Source organism: Aedes albopictus, chromosome 2, assembly GCF_035046485.1.
Source record: "Aedes albopictus strain Foshan chromosome 2, AalbF5, whole genome shotgun sequence".
Lineage (NCBI taxonomy): Eukaryota > Metazoa > Arthropoda > Insecta > Diptera > Culicidae > Aedes > Aedes albopictus.
The window spans coordinates 68,045,498-68,072,629 of NC_085137.1; the positions used below are offsets into that span (position 1 = coordinate 68,045,498).

Here is a 27,132-nt window from a genome sequence, read left to right on the forward strand (position 1 = left end):
TTTACACATTGTAGTGTGATGTTTCATAAAAAATATTATGCAAAACGTAAATTCCGTAACTGTTGCATGACGTCAATCACCATGCATAAATTACGTATTGCTTCAAAGGAAGTGTGAAATTCTAGTGATTTTGTTAAATATAAATATAAGGACATTCCACACATATTGTATTGAGTGGGAAGGCCGGCAAAAATAAAGTAATTTCAATGGTACGTAATTTGTCAAACATGCATTAGATAACACATTGTCTCAGTCATCAACTAATTGCCGAAAAGGATAACTGTTCTAAACTGGATGACTGAACACCTGAAATTTTCAACTTGTTAGAACAAATCGAACCCATAACAATCTCAATCTAAAATAAACGTATAGCAACCCAGATCACGGGAGGTCCCAACTTATTCTATTTATCTGTTTTCAGAGTACATAACGTTGGCATGAATGTTTTCTCCCTTTAGAAGGAACTGGAGAGATGAATCTGACAAGTGGGCCAAAATATGTCCACATCTGATTATGTTGAACATATTTTGGTCATACCTCAAACCACCATTTAAGTAAATATTATCGCTCCGCCGAGCTTAAGAACAGTTTATTTTGAGTACTTACAAGGCGCTAACTACATTCACATGTAATAAATATGTATTTGTAAAATTTAATACCTCTTCGAAGCTGACTACAAATTTGTCACCGTCTTTGCTTTCGGTATTTTTCCGTTTTTTTATTGAAAGTGAAAACATTTTCTCTATTTTCGATTCTGAACAGCATATTTAACTGACATCCAAAATGAAGTTTATCACATAGTTGAATACTTTTCGTGTTCCAATCAAAATTTACCAAGAATTAGTAGAGATTATATGATAAATATCATAAAACTTCCCAGGTGGGCCAAAATACCTGCCCGGTCCAAAATACCTCCACCTCCCTCCCTAGACGAATAGGTAAAAAAGGCCTTGAAGGAATTTGGTATGGAACCTAGTATGGAACAATCTTCAATAGAATAGATGGATTCACGAAGCCTCTAACAAAGCAAGCTCATGAAAATTTAAAGAAAAAGCTTGGTATCGTAGGCTAAGGGGGAGTATTGAGATTGAAGCTACCTAATTGTACTAACCTACGATCGTCTATTATAGCGACTCTTACCCTAGCAACGATTGTTTAGTAGAACCAACAGTTAAATAAAACTTTTCATTCATTTTTCAGACTACAGCCAATTCATACGTATTTTATTAACTCTCTCGAGAATATTTGGGCTCCGGACATCTTCCGCATATCAACCGTAATTATGATGCATGGTTTATGGGCCTAAAACTCTCAAAAAGCCACTATCTTGAATTTTGGGCCGTCATCTTGGATTTTGAGCCGCCATTTTGGATTTTGGACTGTCATCTGGGATATTTTGGTGCCCATGTTTGGAATTCAGGCATCTTACCTGTACTAAATATACCCATATTGTATGGTTTTTGAACCTAAAATTTCTTAAAACAGTCGCCATCTTAGTTATCATGGTTGTCATATTTGGACTTTGGGCATCTTCCCCATTCAAAATATACCAATATTGCATGGCATTAGAGCCTAAACTCTATAGATTGCCTTTAAATTTGAATTTCACCGCATATATAGCACTATATGGGATCACTAAAAAGCCACAACTACGGAACGCCTCGACCGATCCGAACCATTTTCAACAGAAACCAATGCGGTAAAATTCCGGTTCGATTCGTATAAAATCGTTCAAACCAGCCAATGGAAAATGCCTTAAACGGGAGTGACCTTTTTTGTACACAGACATACATACACACAAAGGCAAAAAATAAATGCCGATTAAACTTGTTCACAAAGTTTCTAAGAACGGATGCTTCAGAGCAATTTAGAAATTTCCATGCTTGTCGAATCTAACTTTCAAACGAATTGTTCGCAATAGGTTAATTTTATCCTTATACACTTACATCAATCGTCAAATTTCATATTTATTAAGCCCAATATGTTTCAGAACCTCTCACAACTTTAGATTAAATGTTTGTTAATATTCTATTTGTGGAGTGGACCTGGTTTGATGGTTAAAGCCCGTGACTATCACACCAAGAACTGGGATCGAATCCCACTCCCGACATATTCAATAAATATAAGTTTTTCATTCGGAAGGGATGAATGGTCGTGCTAAAAATCCCGTAGATAAGCAGAAAAAAAACCTGATGATTCCGCCCTCTAATGCTTATTCTTGCCAATATACGTTTTTCGCTCTATAGTTTTTCTGAGATTTAGATGTACCAGCAGATTGCCAAAGTCCTTGCGCACTGCAGGATACATCAATAAACTTGCATCACTCATTGTTACTATAAAATGCTCTACGTGTTCATCTTAATGCTCCTTCTCTTATGGTCTATAACTGCCATAAGCATGTACCGTTAAACTATATTCTAGGCGCGAATAAAAAAAACTCTAAACGTCAGTATCAATCGTCATCTATGGATTATGGAAGAATTAACAGCTAATTTATTTGATCAAAAACTGGTAAACTCTATGGAGAGAAAGATTGATAAAACAGGAAGTGGAAACTATACAAAAACGATTCATATAATGTGAAATGGGAAACTAAAAACAGCGAATTGGGATAATCTGATGGAACAAAAACTGACAACAATGAAAAGGTGGTGATTTTTTTCTTCTTTTTAAACGGGTGAATTGTACATCCAAATGCAGCATATACGTAACATTAACCAACAATAAAGGAAACTTTCATAAAAGGTACACTACATAATATATGTATGTTTTATACAATACGTGAAGTAGAGCGATGCGAGCGAGAGAAAGTTTTGTATAGTAGAGAATAGGCGTTTGGAATAGAAACCTTGTCGGCGATTCGTTGTCTTTGGCTGACGACGAACTGGTTCCATCCTGGAGCAAACTTCGGCTGAAGAGCAGCTTGGCCAGCGAGTCCAGTTTGGCACTGACCAGCGGCGATCGCTCGGAGTGTTCCGATTCCGAGTTGTTGTCGTGGTCGGAGCTAACCGAGCGGCCTCTGCGGGGTAGAAAAGAAGAAAAAAAAAAAACATCTGGGTAAGCGCATGATAATTTCATGGTTTGCGATTGAACCTCACCTGAACAGCATTCGCTTGCTGGCTGCCGTGACAGTTGGCACTTCCGTTCGCGGCTCGTTGAATTCCGCTGCCGATTGCGCTCGTCGCATCTTTCTCTTTTTGCGACGGTAGCTGGATCTGAAAGGATTGAATGGAGGTTTGAAATATCCGAAAGTATTCGTTTTCTGTGCTACTTAATCTTATAATATGTATCGAATTTAATGAGTTTAATGGATCAAAATATCTTCCCGGCTAATAATGTTACAGTGCATTGGTGCCAATGTGCGTCATGGTGTCAATTATTAATCGAAATTAAGCTGAAGCATGTTAAAGGCTTAATAGAATTGGCTTGTCTTTTTCTCTATTATACTTTCTTATTTATGTCTACTTTGCTTGGCCATGTAGTGTGTTTTTAGTATACATTATTCAAAATGAGAAAAAAAGATCAAGATAAATGCGATAGTTAAATATTACAAAAACACAAAGATAAATCAAAAAGATTGTTTCTATGTACAATTGCACAACTGAGCTTGCCAGCTTGCGTGACAGAGGGCAAATAAAAAACGCACTGACTGAATAAAAATATGAATTATAGCACTCATTCAACTCGTGCATTCATCCTCTGCTGCTCCGGTAAGGATCACATGCATATTTGCATTTGGAATAGCTTTATCACGTGGCAATTTATTTGCCGTTGCGAACAAGAGGCATTCATTTTTACAAATTGTGCTGTTCTATATGGTGCAGTTGCATGTGTACTGCATGAATCATAGAAGCTTGATGAAAAAACTGTAGCTTTTTTTAAAAATCCAAACATGTGCTATACTGTGCAATAGTGGATTTGTGCCATCGAAGAACAGAATAGTTGGTTAAAGTTAGCATAACGACGGCTACTCACCGACTCATGCAATGGATTGGGTGAAAGTCATCAAACTCCATGCAACTCCACTCCCTGCGAGAGTAGAAATAAAAATAACAATGACATATAACAGTGATTGTGTGCCAAGAATTGAGCCAGCTATTTACAAGCGTGTAAATATGTATCACCTAAACTGCTCTAAACCAACAAAGAGAGTTGTACATGCAATAAATGTCAACAGTCAACATCAATCGTGTGCACGCTTGACAGAACCATTGAGCTGCTTAACTTGCCCTTTATACACCACCATCGAAACATCAGTTATAGATAAAAGAGATCATACTAGAAGGACTTATTTTGCTCTTTGTGCCAACAAATCTGTTGAAGTACAAAAAATCACAGACGTTTTGATGAGCTGTTTGATGCAGTGCTGCTAAATGTCATGCATTTCACGTGACTGTACCACGCTCCCCAGTACGAACCGTCATTGGAGACGCAATGCCAAAATTCCGTAGAAATCTCGGGTGTAATTCCGTACAAATGTCAGCAGAAATTCCGTAAGAATCTCGGGAGGAATTTCGTAGCATTCGCGGAAGGAATTCCGTAGTAATCCCGGAAGGAATTCTGTAGGAATTCCAGAAGGAACTTCCGTAGGATTCATAGGATGAATTCCGTGGGAATCCCGGAAAGAATTCCGTGGAAATCTTGGGAGGAATTCCGTAGGAATCGCGGGAGGAATTTTGTGGGAATTCCGAGAGGGATTGCATGAGAATTGAATGAGGAATTTCATGGGAATCGCAGCAGGAATTCCGTGGGAATCCTGGAAGGAATCCAGCAGGAATCCCGGGAGGAATTCAGCAGGAATCCCGGGATGAATTTAGAGGGAATCCCATGAGGAATGAGTAGGAATTCTGGGAGGAATTTCATAGTCATCGCGGGAGAAATTCCATAGGAAACGTGAGAGGAATCCCGTTAGGAATTCCGTAAGAATCATGAGAGCAATTTCGTAGGAATTCTGGGAAAAATTCACGAAATTTCTATGGAATTCCATAGCAATCCTGGGAGAATTTCTATAGGATTCTCGGGAGAAATTCCATAGGAATCTCAGAAAGAATTCCGTGGCAATCTCTGGAAGAATTCCTTAGGAATTGCGGAAGGAATCCCAGGAGGAATTCCGTGGTAATCCAGAGAGGAATCCCATTGAAATACCGGGAGGAATCCCGTGGCAATTCCGGGATGAATTCGGAATGCTGGGAGGAATACCGTAGAAATCCTGGATTTTTTTTTTATCTTTATTAACGAGATTTTTAGCTCTAGGCTAGTTCATCTCGGGATCCACACTTTACTTCCCTTCCGAAGGAAGAACTCACATTTTGTGAGTTTGTCGGAAGTGGGATTCGATCGCAGGTCCTCGGCATGATAGTCAAGTCTGCTCCGGAATCCGGATAGGATTTTTTCGGAAGGAATGCTGATAGGATTTCCGAAGGAATTCCGGGAGGATTTCCGAATGAGTCCCGGGAGGTTTCGTAGTTTCGTAGGAATCCTGAGAGAAATTCCTTACGAATCCCTGGAGGAATTTCTTAGAAATCCCGGGAGGCATCGGGAGGAACTCCGTAGTCATCTCGAAAAGAATTCCGTAGGATTTCCATAGGATCCCCGGGGAGGAATTCCATAAGAATCCAGGGAAGAATTCCGAAAGAATATCGGGAGGAACTCCTTACGAATCTATGGAGAAAATCTATTGGAATCCCGGGAGGAATTCCGTAGGAGTCTCGAAGGAATTTCGTAGGATTTCTTAGAGCAATATGTAGGAATCCTGGGGAGAAATTCCGTAAGAATCGCGGGAGGAATTTCGTAGGAATTCCCGGAGCATTTGCGTAAGCGGAATTTAGTATGAACTCCGGGAAGAATTATCGGGATTCCTACGAATTTTTCTTAGAACTCCATAGCTTTCGGATTGCTTTGGAATTCCTGTGGACCAACAATTTCCGGTTTAGATTCCGTACGATCCCCTGGAGGAATTCCGTAAGAATCCCTGGAGGAATTCCGTAGGAATCCCTGGAGGAATTCCGTAGCAATCCCTGGAGGAATTCTGTAGGAATCCCTGGAGGAATTCCGTAGGAATCCCTGGAGGAATTCCGTAGGAATCCCTGGAGGAATTCCGTAGGAATCCCTGGAGGAATTCCGTAGGAATCCCTGGAGGAATTCCGTAGGAATCCCTGGAGGAATTCCGTAGGAATCCCTGGAGGAATTCCGTAGGAATCCCTGGAGGAATTCCGTAGGAATCCCTGGAGGAATTCCGTAGGAATCCCTGGAGGAATTCCGTAGGAATCCCTGGAGGAATTCCGTAGGAATCCCTGGAGGAATTCCGTAGGAATCCCTGGAGGAATTCCGTAGGAATCCCTGGAGGAATTCCGTAGGAATCCCTGGAGGAATTCCGTAGGAATCCCTGGAGGAATTCCGTAGGAATCCCTGGAGGAATTCCGTAGGAATCCCTGGAGGAATTCCGTAGGAATCCCTGGAGGAATTTCGTAGGAATCCCTGGAGGAATTCCGTAGGAATCCCTGGAGGAATTCCGTAGGAATCCCTGGAGGAATTCCGTAGGAATCCCTGTAGAACTGTTTTTGGTAATCGTGCGGAATTGGTCATGGATTTCCTGTGGAAATCCTCTTGCAATTTCTTGGAATTCTTATGGAATTCCTCTTGGAATACCTTTTGGAATTCCTCTTGGAATTTCTTTTGGAATTCCTCTTGGAATTCCTCTTGGAATTCCTCTTGGGATTCCTCTTGGGATTCCTCTTGGGATTCCTCTTGGAATTCCTCTTGGAATTCCACTTGGAATTCCTCTTGGAATTCCACTTGGAATTCCTCTTGGAATTTCACTTGGAATTCCTCTTGGAATTCCACTTGGAATTCCTCTTGGAATTCCACTTGGAATTCCTCTTGGAATTCCTCTTGGAATTCCACTTGGAATTCCTCTTGGAATTCCACTTGGAATTCCTCTTGGAATTCCACTTGGAATTCCTCTTGGAATTCCACTTGGAATTCCTCTTGGAATTCCACTTGGAATTCCTCTTGGAATACCTCTTGGAATTCCTCTTGGATTTCCTCTTGAAATTCCTCTTGGATTTCCTCTTGAAATTCCTCTTGGAATTCCTCATGAAATTCCTCTTGGAATTCCTCTTGGAATTCCTCTTGGAATTCCTCTTGGAATTCCTCTTGGAATTCCTCTTGGAATTCCTCTTGGAATTCCTCTTGGAATTCCTCTTGGAATTCCTCTTGGAATTCCTCTTGGAATTCCTCTTGGAATTCCTCTTGGAATTCCTCTTGGAATTCCTCTTGGAATTCCTCTTGGAATTCCTCTTGGAATTCCTCTTGGAATTCCTCTTGGAATTCCTCTTGGAATTCCTCTTGGAATTCCTCTTGGAATTCCTCTTGGAATTCCTCTTGGAATTCCTCTTGAAATTCCTCTTGGAATTCCTCTTGGAATTCCTCTTGGAATTCCTCTTGGAATTCCTCTTGGAATTCCTCTTGGAATTCCTCTTGGAATTCCTCTTGGAATTCCTCTTGGAATTCCTCTTGGAATTCCTCTTGGAATTCCTCTTGGAATTCCTCTTGGAATTCCTCTTGGAATTTCTCTTGGAATTCCTCTTGGAATTCCTCTTGGAATTCCTCTTGGAATTCCTCTTGGAATTCCTCTTGGAATTCCTCTTGGAATTCCTCTTGGAATTCCTCTTGGAATTCCTCTTGGAATTCCTCTTGGAATTCCTCTTGGAATTCCTCTTGGAATTCCTCTTGGAATTCCTCTTGGAATTCCTCTTGGAAGTCCTCGTGGAATTCCTCTTGGAATTCCTCTTGGAATTCCTCTTGGAATTCCTCTTGGAATTCCTCTTGGAATTCCTCTTGGAATTCCTCTTGGAATTCCTCTTGGAATTCCTCTTGGAATTCCTCTTGGAATTCCTCTTGGAATTCCTCTTGGAATTCCTCTTGGAATTCCTCTTGGAATTCCTCTTGGAATTCCTCTTGGAATTCCTCTTGGAATTCCTCTTGGAATTCCTCTTGGAATTCCTCTTGGAATTCCTCTTGGAATTCCTCTTGGAATTCCTCTTGGAATTCCTCTTGGAATTCCTCTTGGAATTCCTCTTGGAATTCCTCTTGGAATTCCTCTTGGAATTCCTCTTGGAATTCTTATGAAATTCTTGTGGAATTCCTATGGAATTCTTGAGGAATTACTTAAGAAATTCCTGTGGAAATCCTCTAGAAATTCCTATGGATTTCCTCTAGAAATTCCTATGGATTTCCTCTTGGAGTTTCTATGGAATACGGCTTAGAATTCCTCTTGGAATTTCTATGGAAATCTTTTGAATTCCTTTGAAATTTCTATGGAATTCCTATATGAATTCCTATGGAATATGCCTCGGGCTGAAAATCTCTTTAATAAAGACATCTATCTATCTATCTATCTATCTATGGAATACCTCTAGGAATTCCTATGGAATTCCTCTTGGTTTTATTCAAGGTGTTAGAATTTGATATTTTTAACATTTTTTCTACGAAATGTTTCGATTTTTTGTCAGAATGTCGGCAACAGTGCTTGGTTAAAGTCCCTTCAGTACATGTTTCAAAAATATTTGTTTGGAAACACATGAATTGTACATGCTTTTATCGAACGAAATAGATGAACATTGAAATGTGTTCAAGGCAATGTGATCCATTCTGTCGTACATGAATATTGAATATTGATGAGACCGACAGCCTAATTCAAGAGTTGAGTGCTGCATGCGACAGTAGATTTACGTTGTAATCGATACCAAATGTGTGCACGTGTGTGTACCAACGTGTGTGAAAAGAAAATGTAAACTCGTTATCTTACCCGACAACAACCTTCCTGTCCTGTGTTTGCTTACCTTGACGGTCGCTCCTGGCAGAATCGATCATGGCCGGTGGTTTCCATGACCCGGGCTTCCTTGTCCTCGGCGCCATTGCGCTTGTTAATCGACGAATAGAGATTAAACATTTTCAGTTTGGTCTTTACATTAGAGACGTCACAAACGCGAACGATTATCTTGCGGCCACTTTTGATAACGGTATTGATTGTCTTGTAGAGGGAAAATGACACCGCCGTCGTCGCCGCCACCGGAGGGCTTCCGGTGGTCGTGGTGGTGGTGGTGGTGACGTTGTTCGTGGAAGTCGTTTGGAAATTGGCACCTAGGATCAGACTATTGCTCCGCGGTAGCTTGCCGGGGGGTAAAGGCGGAAGAGCGGCAAGCGGATTAGACACGACTGGTTGATGGACGTTGTTGTTCGCCGGCGGTCGGTCAGAGCTTGCGTGGGTGACCACCGGTGATAGAATTGGTTCCGGTGCAGTATCCGACACAGGTGCAACCGTAGTTGGTACAACCGTCGTCGGAGTTGATGACTTAGTTCGCTGATGCTGATGGGCTCGCCTCTGCCTCGGTGGCAGTTGCTCCGAGTGAGTTTGTTGCGACTGGGATGATTGATGATGTTTGTTCGTTGTATCCTGACGGGCGTGCGTGTGTACGAAATATTATAGGTACTTGACAGAGAACATCATCACAATTGATTGTTTCGGTTTTGCGAGAGAGCGTGACCAAATTTCGGCCGACGGGCGTAGGATCAAGGAATGTGGGCTATGCTCGGTTCGTAGCGATATGGCAATCGGCTGGTTGTGCGGCTTTGTGGAACTGTGGCCACGTTGGCGTTCGAGCGATTATCGGATTATGAGTTAATTTATCAAAACGAAAGGGTGACAGAATCGGACTAATTGGCAAATGCGGATTAACAAAAGGCTTTATGTTCATAAATCTTGATGCTTGATCTTGATAAATTTTCATTTGAGGGCACGGTTGAATATAGTGAAAATGTTGTCAATTGAATTTTGTAACTTTGACTACTGTTTTAAGGAAGACAAAATTCTTCAACAGAACGCGTTCATACAAAAACGCACATGTCAATTGCCATACTTATTTGCCATAACATCATTGATCGTTTCCCGCCTGCCTCTTGTTCACTTATTATGATGCATAGACCGGCGTAGGAAGCACATAAACCCTGAACGTATGACACATTGACATAAAACGCACGTGTTGCCACCGTTCAGTCTTTATGTGCCTGTGTGGTTAAGCGTTAACAATTTGTTGTTCTTGTTTCCATGTGGAGCTAGGTTGTGCGGAGTCCTATTTGTACCTACATATATACGATCATATATGATTCATATTCGTTATTATTTGTTGCGCATATTTCTTATGCTTGAATTTAGTCGAACGTTGTACTTTTTTTATTTCTCACTCCAATATTGCTACCATTGAACAATGTACTCTAGACCGATCATAAACACGTATTGAATCCATGATAGTTCATTTGCTCGTTTTATATGTAACTTGAAGTATCTCCGCGAGGAGTGATTTGTATAAACATTTTGAATTCAAAATACCTTAGAGAATTTTTTATACTAATGACTACTGTACTTGTGACTGTATAGCCATTTTTTTTTTAATTTTCTTAATCTGAAAAATCTAGTCAATGCTTCTGGTATTATAAATAAATGCAAATAATAGCAGTAATGGGCTGCGAAACGGTGAGTCGATAAGGAGAGCGTCCAATATAGCTCTGGTCCTCACAAGTTCCTACCTCATACTTCCACTGGTCAAGCGATGACAAAGACCGCCAGCTAAGAGTTGTGTGCTTAGCTGGTAGTGCAGCCTGGATACTGTTGCCCTTCTGACTTCAGGTAGATTGAGGAGGTCGATCCGAACGTCTGTTCACCAAGGAGGTGCGGCTCAAACAGCGTCTGTTCTGGCATCCAGCGGCTGAGTAAGAAACGCTGCACCACGCCCAGCTAGATCCAAGGTGGTAGCCCCATCAGCGTGGTCGTCCCAGTGTTGGTTGGGACGTTAAACAGAACTGGCACCAGGGATGGGAACACTCACTTGCGAAGAGTTACACTCACATGCTATTTTCTCAGCTCAAAAGCGTGCAATCAAGAAACGATGTATGGACGACTTTTGCCTTTTGGTTTTGTCTAAAAGTTTGCCGAACAAGGTATGGGTCGCACACGCATATCGAAGGCGTGAGGGAGCTGCGAAAGCAACTCTCCATGAGGTGAATGTAAATTACACTCACCTTGTGGAGAGTCGCTTTCACAGGTCTGCCACGACTTTGATATGGGTTTGCGACCCCTACTCTATTTAGCAAACTTTTAGACAAAACCACAAGCCAAAAGTCGCCCATACATCGCTTCTTGATTACACGCTTTTGTGCTGAGAAAACAGCAAGTGAGTGTAACTCTTCGCAAGTGAGTGTTCCCATCCCTGACTGGCACGATGGCCCTCCGGTGAGACAGGAGTGTTGGCATAGGCCCTATAAGCCACCCGTAAAAATCCCCATTGCGAAAAACATAAGAGAAAATACGACTCGATACAATCGGCAAAGACCCACGCGATGAAATAACGACTACGATTGGAAACTTGGAACATGGAATTGCAAGTCACTAGGTTTCGCAGGATGCGACAGGATAATCTACGACGAACTACATCCCCGAAACTTCGACATCGTGGCGTTGCAGGAACTGTTGGACTGGACAGAAAGTGTGGAAAAGCGGGCATCGAGTGACTACCTTCTACCAAGGCTGTGGCACCACCAATGAACTGGGAACAGGATTTATAGTATTTGTATTTGTATTTGTATTACTTCCATCGGACAACATTGTGTCTAATGAAAACCTTATGTGCTATATATTACCAGAAGTAATAATTCGACTTTTAAAAATATTTGTCGAGATATTAAAATCAAATAAATGGTAATTAACATTGAAAACATCACACATTGCCTTAATTGACTCATTTGAGCCGTAATCGGTACGATGGAACTCCGATCGAATGAAACTTACATTTCGTAACGTTCTTTGAGGAGCATTTAGGTCAATTCGGCGTAATATGTTCGGTGCATCGATTTCTCCTGTTAACAATTTGGCTATAAACATTGCCTTTATAATGTTTCTTCTTTTCTCGAGCGTATCCATTGCGAGTAAACGGCACCGATTTTGATAAGGCGGAAGGTTCATTGGGTTGTCCCACGGTAAGAGACGCAGTGCAAACCTTATAAACTTTCTTCTAGTGTTGGGCAAGATGCGACAACGAGTGATCGGATGACATCCGATCAACGCAAGGATGTGCATGTTGAGAGTTAAGGGCCGTTTCTTCAACTACAGCATCATCAACGTCCACTGCCCACACAAAGGGAGACCCGATGACGAGAAAGAAGCGTTCTACGCGCAGTTAGAGCAAACATACGATGGTTGCTCGTCGCGTGACGTGAAAATCGTTGTCGGTGACATGAACGCGCAGGTAGGAAGGGAGGAAATGTACAGGCCGGTAATCGGGCGAAACAGCCTGCACGCCGTATCGAATGATAACGGCCAGCGATACGTAAACTTTGCAGCCTCCCGTGGTATGGTAGTCCGAAGCACCTTCTTCCCCCGCAATGATATCCACAAAGCCACCTGGAGATCACCCGACCATCAAGAAAACCAAATCGACCACGTTCTAATCGACGGCAAATTCTTCTCGGATATAACCAATGTCCGCACATACCGCAGTGCGAATATAGATTCGGATCACTGCTTAGTCGCTGTATGCATGCGCTCAAAACATTCGACAGTCATTACCACGCGTCGAAGTCGAACGCAGCGGCTCAACATCGAGCAGCTGCGTAACGTAGAAGTGGCTCAAGACTACGCGCAGCAGTTAGCAGTGGCCTTACCAACGGAAGATCAGCTTGGCGCAGCTACACTTGAAGATGGCTGGAGGGACATCCGATCCGCCATAGGTAGTACCTCGGCTACAGCACTAGGCTTCGCGATTCCGAATCACAGAAACGACTGGTACGACGCGAATGTGAACAGTTGAAAAACGAGAAGAATGCAGCATGGACGAGAGTGCTGCAACACCGTACGAGAGCGAATGAGGCACGTTACAGATAGGCGCGGAACAGGCAGAACTCAGTCTTCCGGATGAAGAAGCGCCAGAAGGAAGAACGAGATCACGAAGCGATGGAAGAGCTGTACCGCGCTAAGGACACACGAAAGTTCTACGAGAAGCTGAACCGCTCGCGCAGAGGCTTTGTGCCACAAGCCGACATGTGCAGAAATAATCACGGGAGTATTCTCACGAGCGAGTGTGAGGTGGTCGAGAGGTTGCGGCAGCATTACGATGAGCACCTCAATGGCGACGTTGCAAGTACCGAAGGTGGCGTGGTAACAGATCTAGGAGTATGTGCACAGGACGAAAGACTTCCGGACCCTGACCTCCAAGAGATTGAGGAGGAGGTTGGCCGGTTGAAAAACAACAAAGCCGCTGGAGCAGATCAACTACCAAGCGAGCTTCTAAAATACAATGGAGAAGCACTGGTGAGAGCACTACACTGGGTCATTACCAAGATTTGGGAGGAGGTATTACCGAAGGAATGGATGGAAGGTATCGTGTGTCCCATCTACAAAAAGGGCGACAAGTTGGATTGCGGGAACTACCGCGCGATCATACTACTGAGCGCTGCCTACAAGATACTCTCTCAAATTTTTTGCCGCCGACTATCACCGATTGCAAGAGAGTTCGAGGGGCAATATCAGGCTGGATTTATGGGTGAACGCGCTACAACGGACCAGATGTTCGCCATCCGCCAGGTGTTGCAGAAATGCCGCGAATACAACGTGCCCACACATCACTTGTTCATCGATTTCAAATCGGCGTATGATACAATCGATCGAGAACAGCTATGGCAGATTATGCACGAATACGGATTCCCGGATAAACTGATACATTAATCAACGCGACGATGGATCGAGTGATGTGCGTACTCGAACTACTCTTCACTTTCACTACTCGACACTTTCGAGTCCCTTCGAATCTCGCAGAGGGTTACGGCAAGGTGATGGTCTTTCGTGCTTGCTGTTCAACATTGCGTTTGAGGGTGTAACGATTTTCACGAAGTCTGTTCGGCTGTTTGAGACGATGGCGGAAACGTACATTCGACTTAAGAGTGAAGCCAGGCAAATTGGATTAGTCATTAATGTGTCGAAGACAAAGTACATGATGGCAAAGGGCTCCATGGAGGAATCACCGCGCCCGCCAACCCCGAATTTCTATCGACGGTTATGAAATCGAGGTGGTTGAAGAATTCGTGTACTTGGGCTCACTGGTGACCACTGACAACGGCACCAGTAGAGAAATTCAGAGACGCATTGTGGCAGGAAATCGAGCTTACTTTGGACCAGAACTCTATAATCGAACAAAGTTAACCGTCACACGAAGTTAACTATCTACAAAACGCTGATTGACCGGTCGTCCTCTATAGGCACGAAAGCAATGACCCTACGTGTAGAGGACCAACGCGCCTTTGGAGTTTTCGAACGGAAGGTGTTGCATACCATCTACGGCGAAGTGCAGATGGAAGACGAGAATTGGAGGAGCGAATGAACCACGAGCTGCATCAGCTGCTGAGAGAACTAACCATCGTCCATACCGCGAAAATCGGGAGGCTACGGTGGGCGGGTTACGTTACCAGGATGTCGGATAGCAACCCGACTAAAATGGATCTCGTAAGTCATCTGACCGGTACAAGAAGACGTGGTGCGCAGCGAGCTAGGTGGGTCGAACAAGTGGAGGACGATCTGTGGACCCTACGCAGAGTGTGGAACTGGAGACAAACAACCATGGACCGAGTGGAATGGCGACGGCTACTATATACAGCAGAGGCTTAGCCTAATCGGTAAGTATGCTTTCCATATTAGATAACATTTCAAGAATAATAATTTTTAGGTTTCTCAAGTTATTTTTAAAATTCACATGGATTCGAGAAGAGCTTTAAAACTATCATAAAACTGAAATAAAATCATTAAAGTTTTATAAAGGTTTTGAATACTTCCACGTAATCAATAAAACATAAAATTGTAGTTTGTTGTAGAATGAAGTGCTTGTTAAGATCGATATTAAGCATCGTTGAGTCAAAGAATTGTAATCGTTAAAATATGTATGAAAAAAAAAAACATAGTACGAAGTATACTGAAATTTTAATTCTGATGATGAACTACCTTACAGATCTCACATGTTTATCAACCGGTCTAGTGCACAAAACAAAAAAGAACTTCCGTTTCCAAGGCGCACTTCATATGTATATTATGGATTATTGCATCGTTTGCACTACTGTCCTGCCACAAGTAGCGTGTGGAAACCTTTCATCACGTTCACCGGAATGTGACATGGGACGAAAATCGATACCGTCCACGCTGCTAGATTTTAAATTATTTATTGCGCTCCACATTCGCTCCAGTAGTTTTTCCCTTTCCTTTTCGCATCACGCAGCACTTTTATGTTATTCCCATTTGGTGCGAAATGGGATTTGTTTCCGCAAATTTCGAATCCCATTATTCATCAGTGCAAAGCTGCATCAGCTTTATAATCACGTTTTCACTCGCGGGACAATTACCGCAGGCCCGAGCACAGGCCCGCTGGAATTGATTTTCAATTTTCCAATTTACCATCCACTAATATTGAAACAATGATTTCTCCTTTGGAGCTTCACCCCCCTAACGAGCACTCTTCAAACTTTTCATATTCACGAGTTCACTTCACTTTCGCGCGTTTTCCACGCTCCGAATCTTCCTAATAAATTTCGCTTCCAATTATGGTTTTTATGTTCCGACTCGACAAGTCATCAATCACACACTCTCGCGCCACACGACGACGGGTAGGATCTTCCTTAACCTTCTTCGAATATCCCCCTGGCAGCAGCAGCAGCTATGATGAACAATGACAACGCAACGCGCGCGCGACGCTGGAGTTCACGGTCTCGAAGGATGAAATTAATTCTAACTTGCTGACCTTTGCAGAGCACAGAGTGAACAGTAGGTAGGCGGCATACGCGCGCGAGCGGAAAACTCGGTTTCTCCGGCGAAGGATAACGCGCCCGTTTTTCACTGACGTTGACGAATGAATGAAACACTGGGGAGCTATGACCGACTGACTAACCGACTAACTGAACAACGACCTACCGTCTACAGTCAGCAGTGCAGTGAAGTAGGGGCTTCCTTTCAACTAACTGCCGCCGCCGCGCTGAGTTGGTCGGTGTGTGGCTTCTGCTTGTGCTGGCTTTTGCTTCCAGTTATTGATGGAGACTACCGAGAACAAGGAATGGAAATGAATCAGGGGACTACCAAACAGCGGCGCTTTGGCTGGGTGCTGGAGTTAGTTTACTTTTTCCTACGTTACAATGTTGGCATTACATAGGGAAGACCCAATAGCTTAGAAGTTGTATGTCAGAATGAGGGTATTTATTATGTGGTAAAGTCACTGATTTGGTTGTGAACACATACCGCCCACATAATGTGGTAGGTGTTCCAGTTGTCACGGTATGCTTTCGAGAAGTCAAAGGACTGGCTCTTTGATTTTTCACTTCATTGTTGGTTGAGGAATAACAGGGGGTGGCCAAAATGTTAGGGATAGGCAACATTTTTTTCTCTTACAAAAAAGTTCAACAAGCTGTAACTTTTCATAGAGTGCAACAAAAATTCTTAAATTTTGACTCTTTGTCAACCTATTATATACGTGCATCATTATTGGTACAAGTTTGAGCTCGACTAATTAATCTTTCGCGAAGCTAGAATCGTTCTCGTAAAACGCTATTTTTTGGACAAATACTTTTTGAACTGTCATATCTACGAAACCAGTGTATCGAATTTAATGAACTCCTTCATTTGTTGCTGGGAAGAGTTCGATGGAGTCCTTTCCCGAGCAGGAATGAATAACTGACACATAACTCCAGCATACCAAAGTCAGATATCATACCAAGTCAAGGTATTGGTTGATTATTGTGATATTTAAAATAGCTTATTTTGTTATTGTGCAGGTATTCAGTCACCGTTAACAAATATCTCAACGAGTTATTGGTTTGGTATTGAGGACTGCTGGAGGTATTATTCAGTTATGCGAATATCGGTATTTGTGTGGAAAAATGACCCATTATTATTGAGATATTGCCATACCTGATGTTATTATTCACGTGGTATTCATAGAATACACATCAGTTATTATTTAAGGTATTTTACCTCTTATGCTGGGCTTCTTGATACCTCATTCAGGTTGTAGGTATTGGGTCTCCTGCTCTCTCCTGCCAATTGGTATTTCACAACAAGTCAAAGCGGGAAATGCCCCCGGGAGTTTTGCCTCGCCCCAAAAAGCGTTTTGCCTCCTACAATTTTCCAGCATACTTTTCTAATTGTTTATTTGAATTGGAAGTTTTGTGCGCACGCGTGTCAAAAGTTGACATTTCTTAGGTAAGGAAGTAAACTACTCTCCAAGGCAAAATACACCCTTAAAAACAGTGCTGCGAAGTGTCAGTATCAACTGACATTTAAAGCTGAAATTGAGATAGGTAACCACTCATTTTTCCATTTACCATCGGAATATCAATTGACTAGCCTCTGATCATTCAATTGACATCAGCTCCAGCCTCAGTCAAGGCACATATCATTCAATTGAGCTCCAGCTAGGAAGCAAAATTTGTGGTGTTCATCAGCATCGGCAACCATGTTAGATATGTGGCTCAAAATTTCAAAGTGATAATTCTCAGCCACGAAAGCGAATATTCGTATGAAAAAGTATCATCCCATATGCTCACTCGCAGTGATTGCGATGATACTTTTTCAGCTGCGTTACTGCAGAATTATCACTTTTTTATCACTTCAAAAACGCGAGGTGAATAGAGATCCTGAGTTACAGTATGTGACTCCCCCATTCTGGCGAAACTATCTTTATGAAGCCAACCACGAGATAAGATCCATATGTCAGCAGGCCCTAAAAAAGGCTTGCTGAGAACTTTGAACCTACGTTGAGTGAGTGCACTGCAATAGCAGAGGATGTGTTCTGATGTTTTCCTCTCCTCGTCACAGAAGCGGCAATTTGAGGTTTGGATTGCTCCGCTCTTTTGTAGATGGTATCTGCAGGGGTAGTGTCCAGTTATTAGACCGGTGTAGATGTTGAGATCCCTTTTGTTGAGACCTAATAGTTGTTGGGGTTTCTTGGGGTTTATCGTTACGAGCCTTTTGGATTGGCTCGTATGGGGAAGTACATTCCAGTTTGATGTGATTTGACTGGCCATATATTAGTTCAATTCCATTTTTACAGAGCAAGTCTGAGATCCCGCAGAAGGGCTCAGGGCCAATGAACCTTTCATTAGATTCATTCCTGGCTAGCTCATCAGCAATCTCGTTTTCCTCTAGACCCGTATGTCCTGGGATCCAATATAGGTAGACTCGATTGCGTATGGATAAGTTTTTCAAAGCCAGAATGCATTCCCACACTAGCTTTGAGTTACAAGTGTAGTTATTATGCGACTTGGCTGTCGGAGAAAATACATATTTTTGCAAACCTATACTTTCTCCTCAGGCATAATAACACGCATTCTAATATTGCATATATTTCCGCCTGAAATACTGTGGGCCACTTTCCTAAGTAGACCGAGATTTTTGTTCTAAGGCCATAGATTCCGGAGCCTGTCAGATTATTCATTTTCGAACCATTTGTGAAGAAATTTATAGAGCCTGTTGGAACGTTGGGTCCTCCTCCTTCCCGCTCCTGGCGGGAAGGAATGAACACATCGTAAGGTAAGTCATAATTGACTACCGTTTCCATCCAGTCACTACGAATTCCTATTGCGGGATTTATGGCAAATTCATTTAATATGCTGAGGTGACCCGTAAGGTCTCCCGACAGCAGTGTTTTTGTTCTCTTTAACCTTAGAGCACTTTTTTCCGCTTCCAGCTTTATGAATTGATCTAACCGGGGTAGGTAAAGCATTGCGTCTAGGGCCAAAGTGGGTGTACTACGAACTGCACCAGTGATGGCTATGCAAGCGGTGCGTTGGATTTTGTTGAGCTTAGCCTTGCAGCAGCCTCATTAGTTTTAGGCCACCAGACAAGGGAAGCGTAAGTAGTCCTGGGACGGACATTGGTTTTATATATCCATTTGATCTTAGGAATGAGTTTGGAGCTTACTTACCTTACCTTACCGGTCAGGCTAAGGCCGGGGTGGCCTCTGCTGTACATAGTAGCCGCCTCCATTCCACTCGGTCCATGGCTGTTTGTCTCCAGTTCCGCACTCTGCGTAGGGTCCGCAGATCGTCCTCCACTTGGTCGACCCACCTAGCTCGCTGCGCTCCACGTCTTCTTGTACCGGTCGGATGACTCTCGAGAACCATTTTAGTCGGGTTGCTATCCGACATTCTGATGACGTGACCCGCCCACCGTAGCCTCCCGGTTTTCGTGGTATGGACGATGGTTGGTTCTCCCAGCAGCTGATGCAGCTCGTGGTTCATTCGCCTTCTCCAAGTCCCGTCTTCCATCTGCACTCCGTCGTAGATGGTACGCAACACCTTCCGTTCGAAAACTCCAAGGGCGCGTTGGTCCTCTGCACGTAGGGTCCATGTTTCGTGCCCATAGAGGACGACTGGGACGACCGGTCTAATCAACGTTTTGTAGATGGTTAACTTCGTGTTACGGCGAACTTTATTCGATCGTAGAGTTCTGCGGAGTCCAAAGTAGGCACGATTTCCTGCCACAATGCGCCTCTGAATTTCTCTGCTGGTGTCATTGTCGTCGGTCACCAGTGAGCCCAAGTACACGAATTCTTCAACCGCCTCGATTTCATCACCGTCGATATGAATTCGGGGTGGCGGGCGCGGTGATTCCTCCCTGGAGCCCTTTGCCATCATGTACTTTGTCTTCGACACATTAATGACTAATCCGATTCGCCTGGCTTCCCTTTTTAGTCGGATGTACGTTTCCGCCATCGTCTCAAATTTACGAGCAATAATATCAATATCATCGGCGAAACCAAGCAGCTGAACGGACTTCGTGAAAATCGTCCCACTCGTGTTTATCCCCGCTCTTCTTATTACACCCTCCAAAGCAATGTTGAACAGCAAGCACGAAAGACCATCACCTTGCCGTAACCCTCTGCGAGATTCGAAGGGACTCGAGAGTGTCCCTGATACTCGAACTACGCACATCACTCGATGCATCGTCGCCTTGATCAACCGTATCAGTTTATCCGGGAATCCGTATTCGTGCATAATCTGCCATAGCTGTTCTCGATCGATTGTATCATACGCCGATTTGAAATCGATGAACAAGTGATGTGTGGGCACGTTGTATTCGCAGCATTTCTGCAACACCTGGCGGATGGCGAACATCTGGTCCGTTGTAGCGCGTTCACCCATAAATCCAGCCTGATATTGCCCCACGAACTCTCTTGCAATCGGTGATAGACGGCGGCATAAAATATGGGAGAGTATCTTGTAGGCAGCGCTCAGTAGTGTGATCGCGCGGTAGTTTCCGCAATCCAACTTGTCGCCCTTGTAAGGGTTGCATAGAAGTCACTGTGACTTAATGCGCAACCCTTACATGCGCTGCCGTGACTGTTTTGTAACCATGTGTGTTGCATGGGTACGGAACCACACGATGAAGGCGACTTGCTCCGCCAAAGCTCCTCTCCCTAATGTGGCAGCTTCACACTGACAACCTCGTCCTGGTGCTGGCTGTCAGTTATGCTTGCTAGCGGAAGGAAGGCCACTGGATTCGAAGATCGATTCGACACCCTATTTCAAATGCCTTTTTCGATGTACCTCTCTAATTTGAGTCTGCTTGCTATCAGTTTTGCGCAAACTACCTCGTTTTTTCATGCGACTTGCTGCTGTCACGTTGCAAAAAAGAAAGAGCGCGAAGATGAAATGTGAGCGAGACAGCAAAAAAAGCACGTGACACTCTGTCACTTTTGACACATTTGACTGTGTGAAGGCAAAAAAACTGTTCGTGGCACGAACGTGTTGAGAACTACTAAGCATCAAAACATAGTCTAAAGTGCGCTCATATAACGGGTTAACTATTTTTGTTCGTCCTAGTTATGGATGCTCTGCAAAAATATTTGTAGTATCAACATCCCACTATATAATTTTACCAAACTTCTAAGACACGTGGGCGGTTCGAATGTGCGTGTGTCAGGAAGGACAAGCAAGTCAAAATCTTCCTGCCTGTCTGTCTATCTATGGCATGTATGCGTTTGGGGAGGATTATTGAGCCACCCAACGCAACGCTATTATTGCTGTTATGTACTAGATGATTGAGTGTACTCCTACGCGTTGGCCTTTTCCTACGACAGGATTCGAGTGTTTTGAATGCCGCCAACAAACGTGGTGTGATGAAAAGTGAGACGAACAGGAAGGTAGTGTGGGAAATAAATTTGGAAAAGGTTATTCAATACGAGGTTAACACCCTACCAACCAGTTTTCGTGAATCTGCTTCGGACAGGTTGCTAAGCCGAGACTATTGGAATGCTTGCTATTCAAAATCAGAAAACTCTGAATGCGTATCTCCTATATAAGCAATAACGCTGAAAGGAATTATTCAAGAAGATTCAAGACATAAGCAGCAAGATTATGCTGAGGGTGTCTGGGCTAGATTCTTGGTAAAGTTCATGATCTTTTCGCAATGGGTATTTTGTAACTTCTTTGGACATTGAGTGTCTCCATGCTTTCAACACGATAGTTAATTAGTAAAGAAAGATATCAGTTAGTAATCATGAATATGCCCGTAGGAAGCTAGCCAAATAAGCTGGCTTCGTTTAAATTGGTACTTCACGCATTAGAAACACGAAAGCAGGAGAAGGAGGAGGAAAGGAGAAGAACAAAATGCATATACACATCCTACATGCATAAGTCATTTGTTATACAAGTTTCAATTTATCGACCCAAACGCGTCCCCATGGGTGCGTGTTCGGTTCGGTTCGGAGAGAAATGCATAAATTTCAAACACATTTCGAATGGGAAGGTACATAAATCCAAAGGAGAATTGAAGTAGCATTCAAGAGGCCCCAAGATGTCATATCCAGCAGCACATCTGCTAGATTTGTTCTGCTGTTTTATGCTGATGTCGTGTGGATGTCGAGTTTTCCAGACCGTCCGTCCGTACGTACGTACCGGAGATGAAATACTTGAACCTGAGCAAATTATACATACCATTCCGTCCCATACATGCGCATATTTGTACAGCAGCGCTGCTGTAGCCTTCCCAACGACCAGCTGGCAACTGGTGAAAAATGGAAGCTGAAGAGTCATTCGAAAGTTAAGCACATGGAAAAACAAAGCAGAATGTCACAGCCCGCAGCATTTCAATTTTTCTTCCACTACAATTGTACGGTGTGTGATGGGGGGAGCCCATCTGTGGTCGCTAGTATAGCTTTGGGATGTAGGAATCATTAGAGTTGACGTGGGTGTTCCTCGTGTTGGATCGGGTTTCATTTTTCCTGCTGTGGTGGGTAATGCGAAGGAGGGGAGATGTTTTAATGTTTTTACCACAGGAAAATATTTGCCAAATGGTAAATAGAAATCATATTATTTTTTCATGTTCTTTGCCTATATATTTCAAAATGGCATGCGTCTCTTGGCGTAACGTCCCAACTGGGACAAAGCCTACTACTCGGCATAGTGTTCTAGGTTTCACAGTTATTAACTGAGAGTTTCCTCTGCCAATGACCATTTTGCATTTATAATTTCTGAAGCAGACTATATGGAGCTGAACACCTGAATACAATCCGCCAATGATGCACTATGAACTTTAAAATTTGATATAAATGACTGAAATTCTCCACGGTAACGGGAGCCTGTGTGGGCCTGTGGGCCCACAACATGCCTATCTGTTTGGATCATGCGTGACGCCGTATCTACAATCTACTTATATATCTACTAAACAAAAGGTGAAAGTTCATTGCTCAAGAAACTTGCCGACTTATTTGCAAGTTTGTTTGCTGATGGGTGTGTTTTCACAGAGGCATTATTGGCCACTTTAGTTACAAAAATTCCATCTTGGATTTCTTCCCTAACTGCTGGTATGTATTCCATCTTGTATGCCTTCTGTGGATTCCTCTAGTTTACGTAAAGGATTTCTTCTGAAAATTTATCCAGGAAATCCTTCAGAAATTCCTTTCGGAAATTTGGGAGCTTAGTCTGCTAGGAGTAAGTTTGTTTAGGGAACAGGAGTTTAGTGTGGCAGCCACGAATTTGCCCCAGGGATTTATTCTGCAACATTCCTAAAAGGAACTTATGAAGGAATCCTACAAGGAACTCCTGGAAATCTTTCAAAAGGAACTTCTGTAGGTTTCTCAGAAATAACATCTGGGAGATTTCTATAAAGGAGGGCTTCCAGTATTCTTAAGGACTTTCAGAAGTTTCAGAAGAAACTCCTGCAGGATTCCCGAATGCAGCTCCTGTAGGCTGTACCCGAGCAACAAAGTGATATCATTATGAAAATAAACTGTGTTATTGGTGTTATCATTTTGTTGTTTTTGTTATCATCTTTTCCAATTTATGATAACCGAATGATAACGAATTAAGTTATCAATAATTTTGATTTATCGCGATAACATGAAAATACTTAATGATATGTTATTAGTTACCAAACGCATATTTCAAAGTTTTACCAAAACTGAGAATCTGATGAGCCTCGAATCTAAAAATAGATTCCGCTTTCTACCTGCAATGCAACAGTAGTACGAAAACGTAGCTCTCAAGTACGCTCACTCTCACTGAGTCCTGTTGGTATAGGGGCTATAGGCTACGACCGGCAATCACTCGACCAGAGTTCAAGACCCGCTGGGCGCAATAGTTGAAAACATGGATTGCGTTTTCAATTGTTGACAATGTCGGTATAGTAGATTTTTCTTATTTTCGTCGATAAAATAGCTCTGAGTGATAACTAATTGATAAAAAAACTAGTTATCAATCCGCAGTATTTTTTCATGTTGATAACTAAATGCAATGTTGAACAAAATATTGTATAACACAATTAGTTATCAACTTGAACTCGATAACTCAACTACTTATCATGTTGGTATTCGAAAAGTAAATTTGAGTTATCATTTTTGTTTTGTTTGGCTGTTAATTCAACCTAAATAATAAACAAATGATAATCAGGTAACAGAACTAGTTACCATTTTGTTATTCGCCTTTGCTCGGGTAGGACTCCTAGAAGTAAATCCTGAAGGATTCCTAGAATAAACTCCTGGAGCATTCCTTGAAGAAACTTTTGAAGGAAACGCAGTTAGAAATCCTGAAGAAATTTAAAGACAGAGAGCGAATTCAGAAACATTTCTTGGAAGTAATCAAAACTGAAGTTTCAGAGGCAACTGCTGTTGTAGAAATCCCAAAAAGAACTTTAACCGGAATCCTACAAAGAACTGTTGGAGAAATTTTAGGATCAATTTCTAAAGAATTTCACGGAATTTACCATAAGTAACTCGTTGAGCAGTCCCAGAAGGAATCCCAGAAAGAAATTCTGGGGCAACACTAGACAACACTAGATTGTCTGGAGGGATTTCAGAAAATCATCTTGGAAGAATTCTCGGAGGAAATTCTAAGAGAATCGGAGGAACTCCTTGGAGAAATTTCAATAAGATGTCTTTGGTAGAACCCAGAATGATTTATTCTTAATTAATTTCGATTTTCGGTGGAATTCTTGAAATAATCCCCGTAGAAGCACCAGAAGGATTTTGAAAAGGGACATTGAAATGGACAAAATATTTTTATTTTTTAGTAAACTGCATAATTATTCTCCAGGAATATGTTTTCAGGCAAAGCTTTTATAAAAGAAGGTAAGGAAAATTATTTCGTATTTGTCAACTGAAAATCGCGGACCGTGTTGCCAAAAACGGAGCATTCATACCTGTATTAACACATGGGAGTAACAAATCTTTATGATAGCTCATCCTAGATTTAGACTCATTCTTCACAATTACGATACCTTGTTTTCTATGATTTTTTTTAAATCTTTATTAACTAGACTTTTAACCTGGGGCTAGATCATCTCGGGACCGAAAGAAGAACTCACATTTTGTGAGTTTGTCGGGAGTAGGATTCGATCTCAGGTCCTCGCCGTGATAGTCAAGTGTTCTAGCCATCACACCAGGTACGCTCCTGATTAACTCTTCCAAAAACGGCAAAATGTCAGAAATTGCATTGAATTAAAAAACTTGACAGTAGTATTTAGTGCCCTGTGAATTTGGATCCGTATCGTCCGACCCGAACCATAACTATAAGAGATGGTACGTCATGTCTGCAAATTGTATGAACTTCGGAAAAAAAAAATGAAATGAATTATTCATAATCACGATGCGAGTGACTGTGTTTACATCCTTTTATTCCAGTAAACGGTAACTGCATGGTGCATGGCCCACTTTAGGAGTTTTCTCTTTCTTTCCTCTCATAGCGTATGTATAGTATATGTATAGGTGCCCGCCCAGTCAGTGACACGTTGTGCACCAAGTGGTGCACGTAAAATATGCTGCACTGACTGGTGGTGCCTATGTCATAACCGATTGCCCTGAGGCGAGCTTAAGCAGGGGTTTAAACCTTCAGCTGTTAAAGCGTTGTTGCAAGGAAACTGTGTAAAAACACAGTCAGGTATCATATAAAATGATGTAACTCACGTTCCTCCCACAGCTCAGACAATCAGGTGTCGCATAAGGATGCCAGCATTATATCGTATAAAGCACTTATTTTAAAAAAAAAGTTAAATAACAAAGAATTCCAACAATTTGGTCTTTAAATATCATATCCATAAAAAAGGATTAGTTTAATACAATAAGATAACAAACAATTTAGTTGTTAATTGATGATTGTAACATCTCACTAATGCTCAAGCTCACACTTTTTTGATACTCGATTTTGGTATTTAACCTCTTATTACAAATTCGTAGAATCATTCTGTATCCATCCAGGAATCCACTTTTGATCGTTAATTTTTCAGTTACTTATCATTGGTTTCACATAAGGTTTGTCTAGGTTTGTCACATTGTTAGCATCCTTGCTTTATAAGTATTTGAAACTTGGTTAACAAGTTTGTAGTTACATAGAGTGCAAATCATCCCAAACTGGGTGACAGCGTTTCGTAGGAAACCCAACTGTAAGTACCTCCAAAGCTCTGATGACGTGGAGGCGATGATTCAAATGAGGAAGAAAATTGTTGCTGTTTTTTATTCTGTGCGAAACACGCTTCGGCGATTATGTCACTTCTTCAGCCAAAGCCAAGCCAACGACGATTTACGTATAATGTATTCAAATTGGAGTGGAGTGTAAAAACTATGGCTGGATGGTTACGTGCAATGAGCAGCAGCATTCAATTATTCATAAGTTTACTGGATTAGATTATACTAGGAGAAAATATGTTGTCTTTACTTTTCACTGAGATTGCCACAAAAGGACAATAGGTTGATAGCTGTAAAAGAGTCGCATACGTCTGTAATATATTAGATAACTTCTTACCTTAGCCACGTCATAAACACAAATTGTGATGTTGACATAACCAATAAATCTATTTTTCTGTTTTTTTTTTTAAATTTTTAATGAGTAAATTTTAACTTATTGCTTATTTTTCACACAAGTATTCTACCAACAGTACAATGAATGAATGAAATTCAAAAATGTTTTTCATAATTTTTTCGACACAGAACTGGTCAACACCTAAACAAAAACCACCAGCAGCAGCAATGGCTATGCCAATGCGTGGGTTCTAGCAGAGCAAACTTGAGAAATGAACTTTCACCTTTTGTTTCCGGTATGCGAAGCGAAAGTATGAATGTGGGTGGCAAAGTGGTTTCCGAGTGCGAGAGGTACAGATATCGCATTTACGCATGAACCAATTGGTGTGAGATAGATGGGCAATACATATGTATGTTGGAAACCCACGCAAACTTCCGCTATCGGCTAGAATTTCAATTATTTCAATTAGATTGATTAAACTTCAAACTGCGTCACTCGCAGATCGAATTCAATTCAGGCCAATAGGTTCATGGGGCGAGGACTATCACTGTAGGTCGATGGAGGGGGAAGTTGATCAAAACGGTTAGAAGCTTAACTTCAACAAGTGTCGGAAGCTTTTAATAATCAACGTTTAAAACTGCCGAAGTAAACACAAGGCACTATTATTCTAATTGCGTGCTAATACAGTGTTATTATAGAACTGACGTGCTCTGTATCGGCCGAGTAATGACCTAATGATCCCAAAAAGGCGAAATATAGTGCTAATGGTAACTTGGGTATCCCAAGTAAACAGATGGAAATTCAAACTACTGGTAC

General features: G+C 42.1%; 1 protein-coding gene across 3 annotated transcripts in view; it reads right to left on the bottom strand.

Annotated features, from left to right (window-relative positions):
* The window catches only part of LOC109423925 (uncharacterized), a 223,564-nt gene that overhangs the window by 99,328 nt on the left and 97,104 nt on the right, over positions 1–27,132 (bottom strand). The window contains exons 1-4 of one of the 3 annotated variants that reach the window (XM_062849812.1): positions 15,491–15,997; positions 8,844–9,457; positions 3,099–3,215; positions 2,849–3,019 (exon numbers count right to left, since the gene is read on the bottom strand). In XM_062849812.1, the coding sequence (XP_062705796.1) occupies positions 2,849–3,019; positions 3,099–3,215; positions 8,844–9,457; positions 15,491–15,493 (905 nt within the window). In that variant the 5' untranslated portion in view covers positions 15,494–15,997. Of the gene's footprint in view, positions 1–2,848; positions 3,020–3,098; positions 3,216–8,843; positions 9,458–15,490; positions 15,998–27,132 lie in introns of those variants that run through there. The other 2 variants (XM_062849811.1, XM_062849813.1) reach the window with 2 other exon arrangements.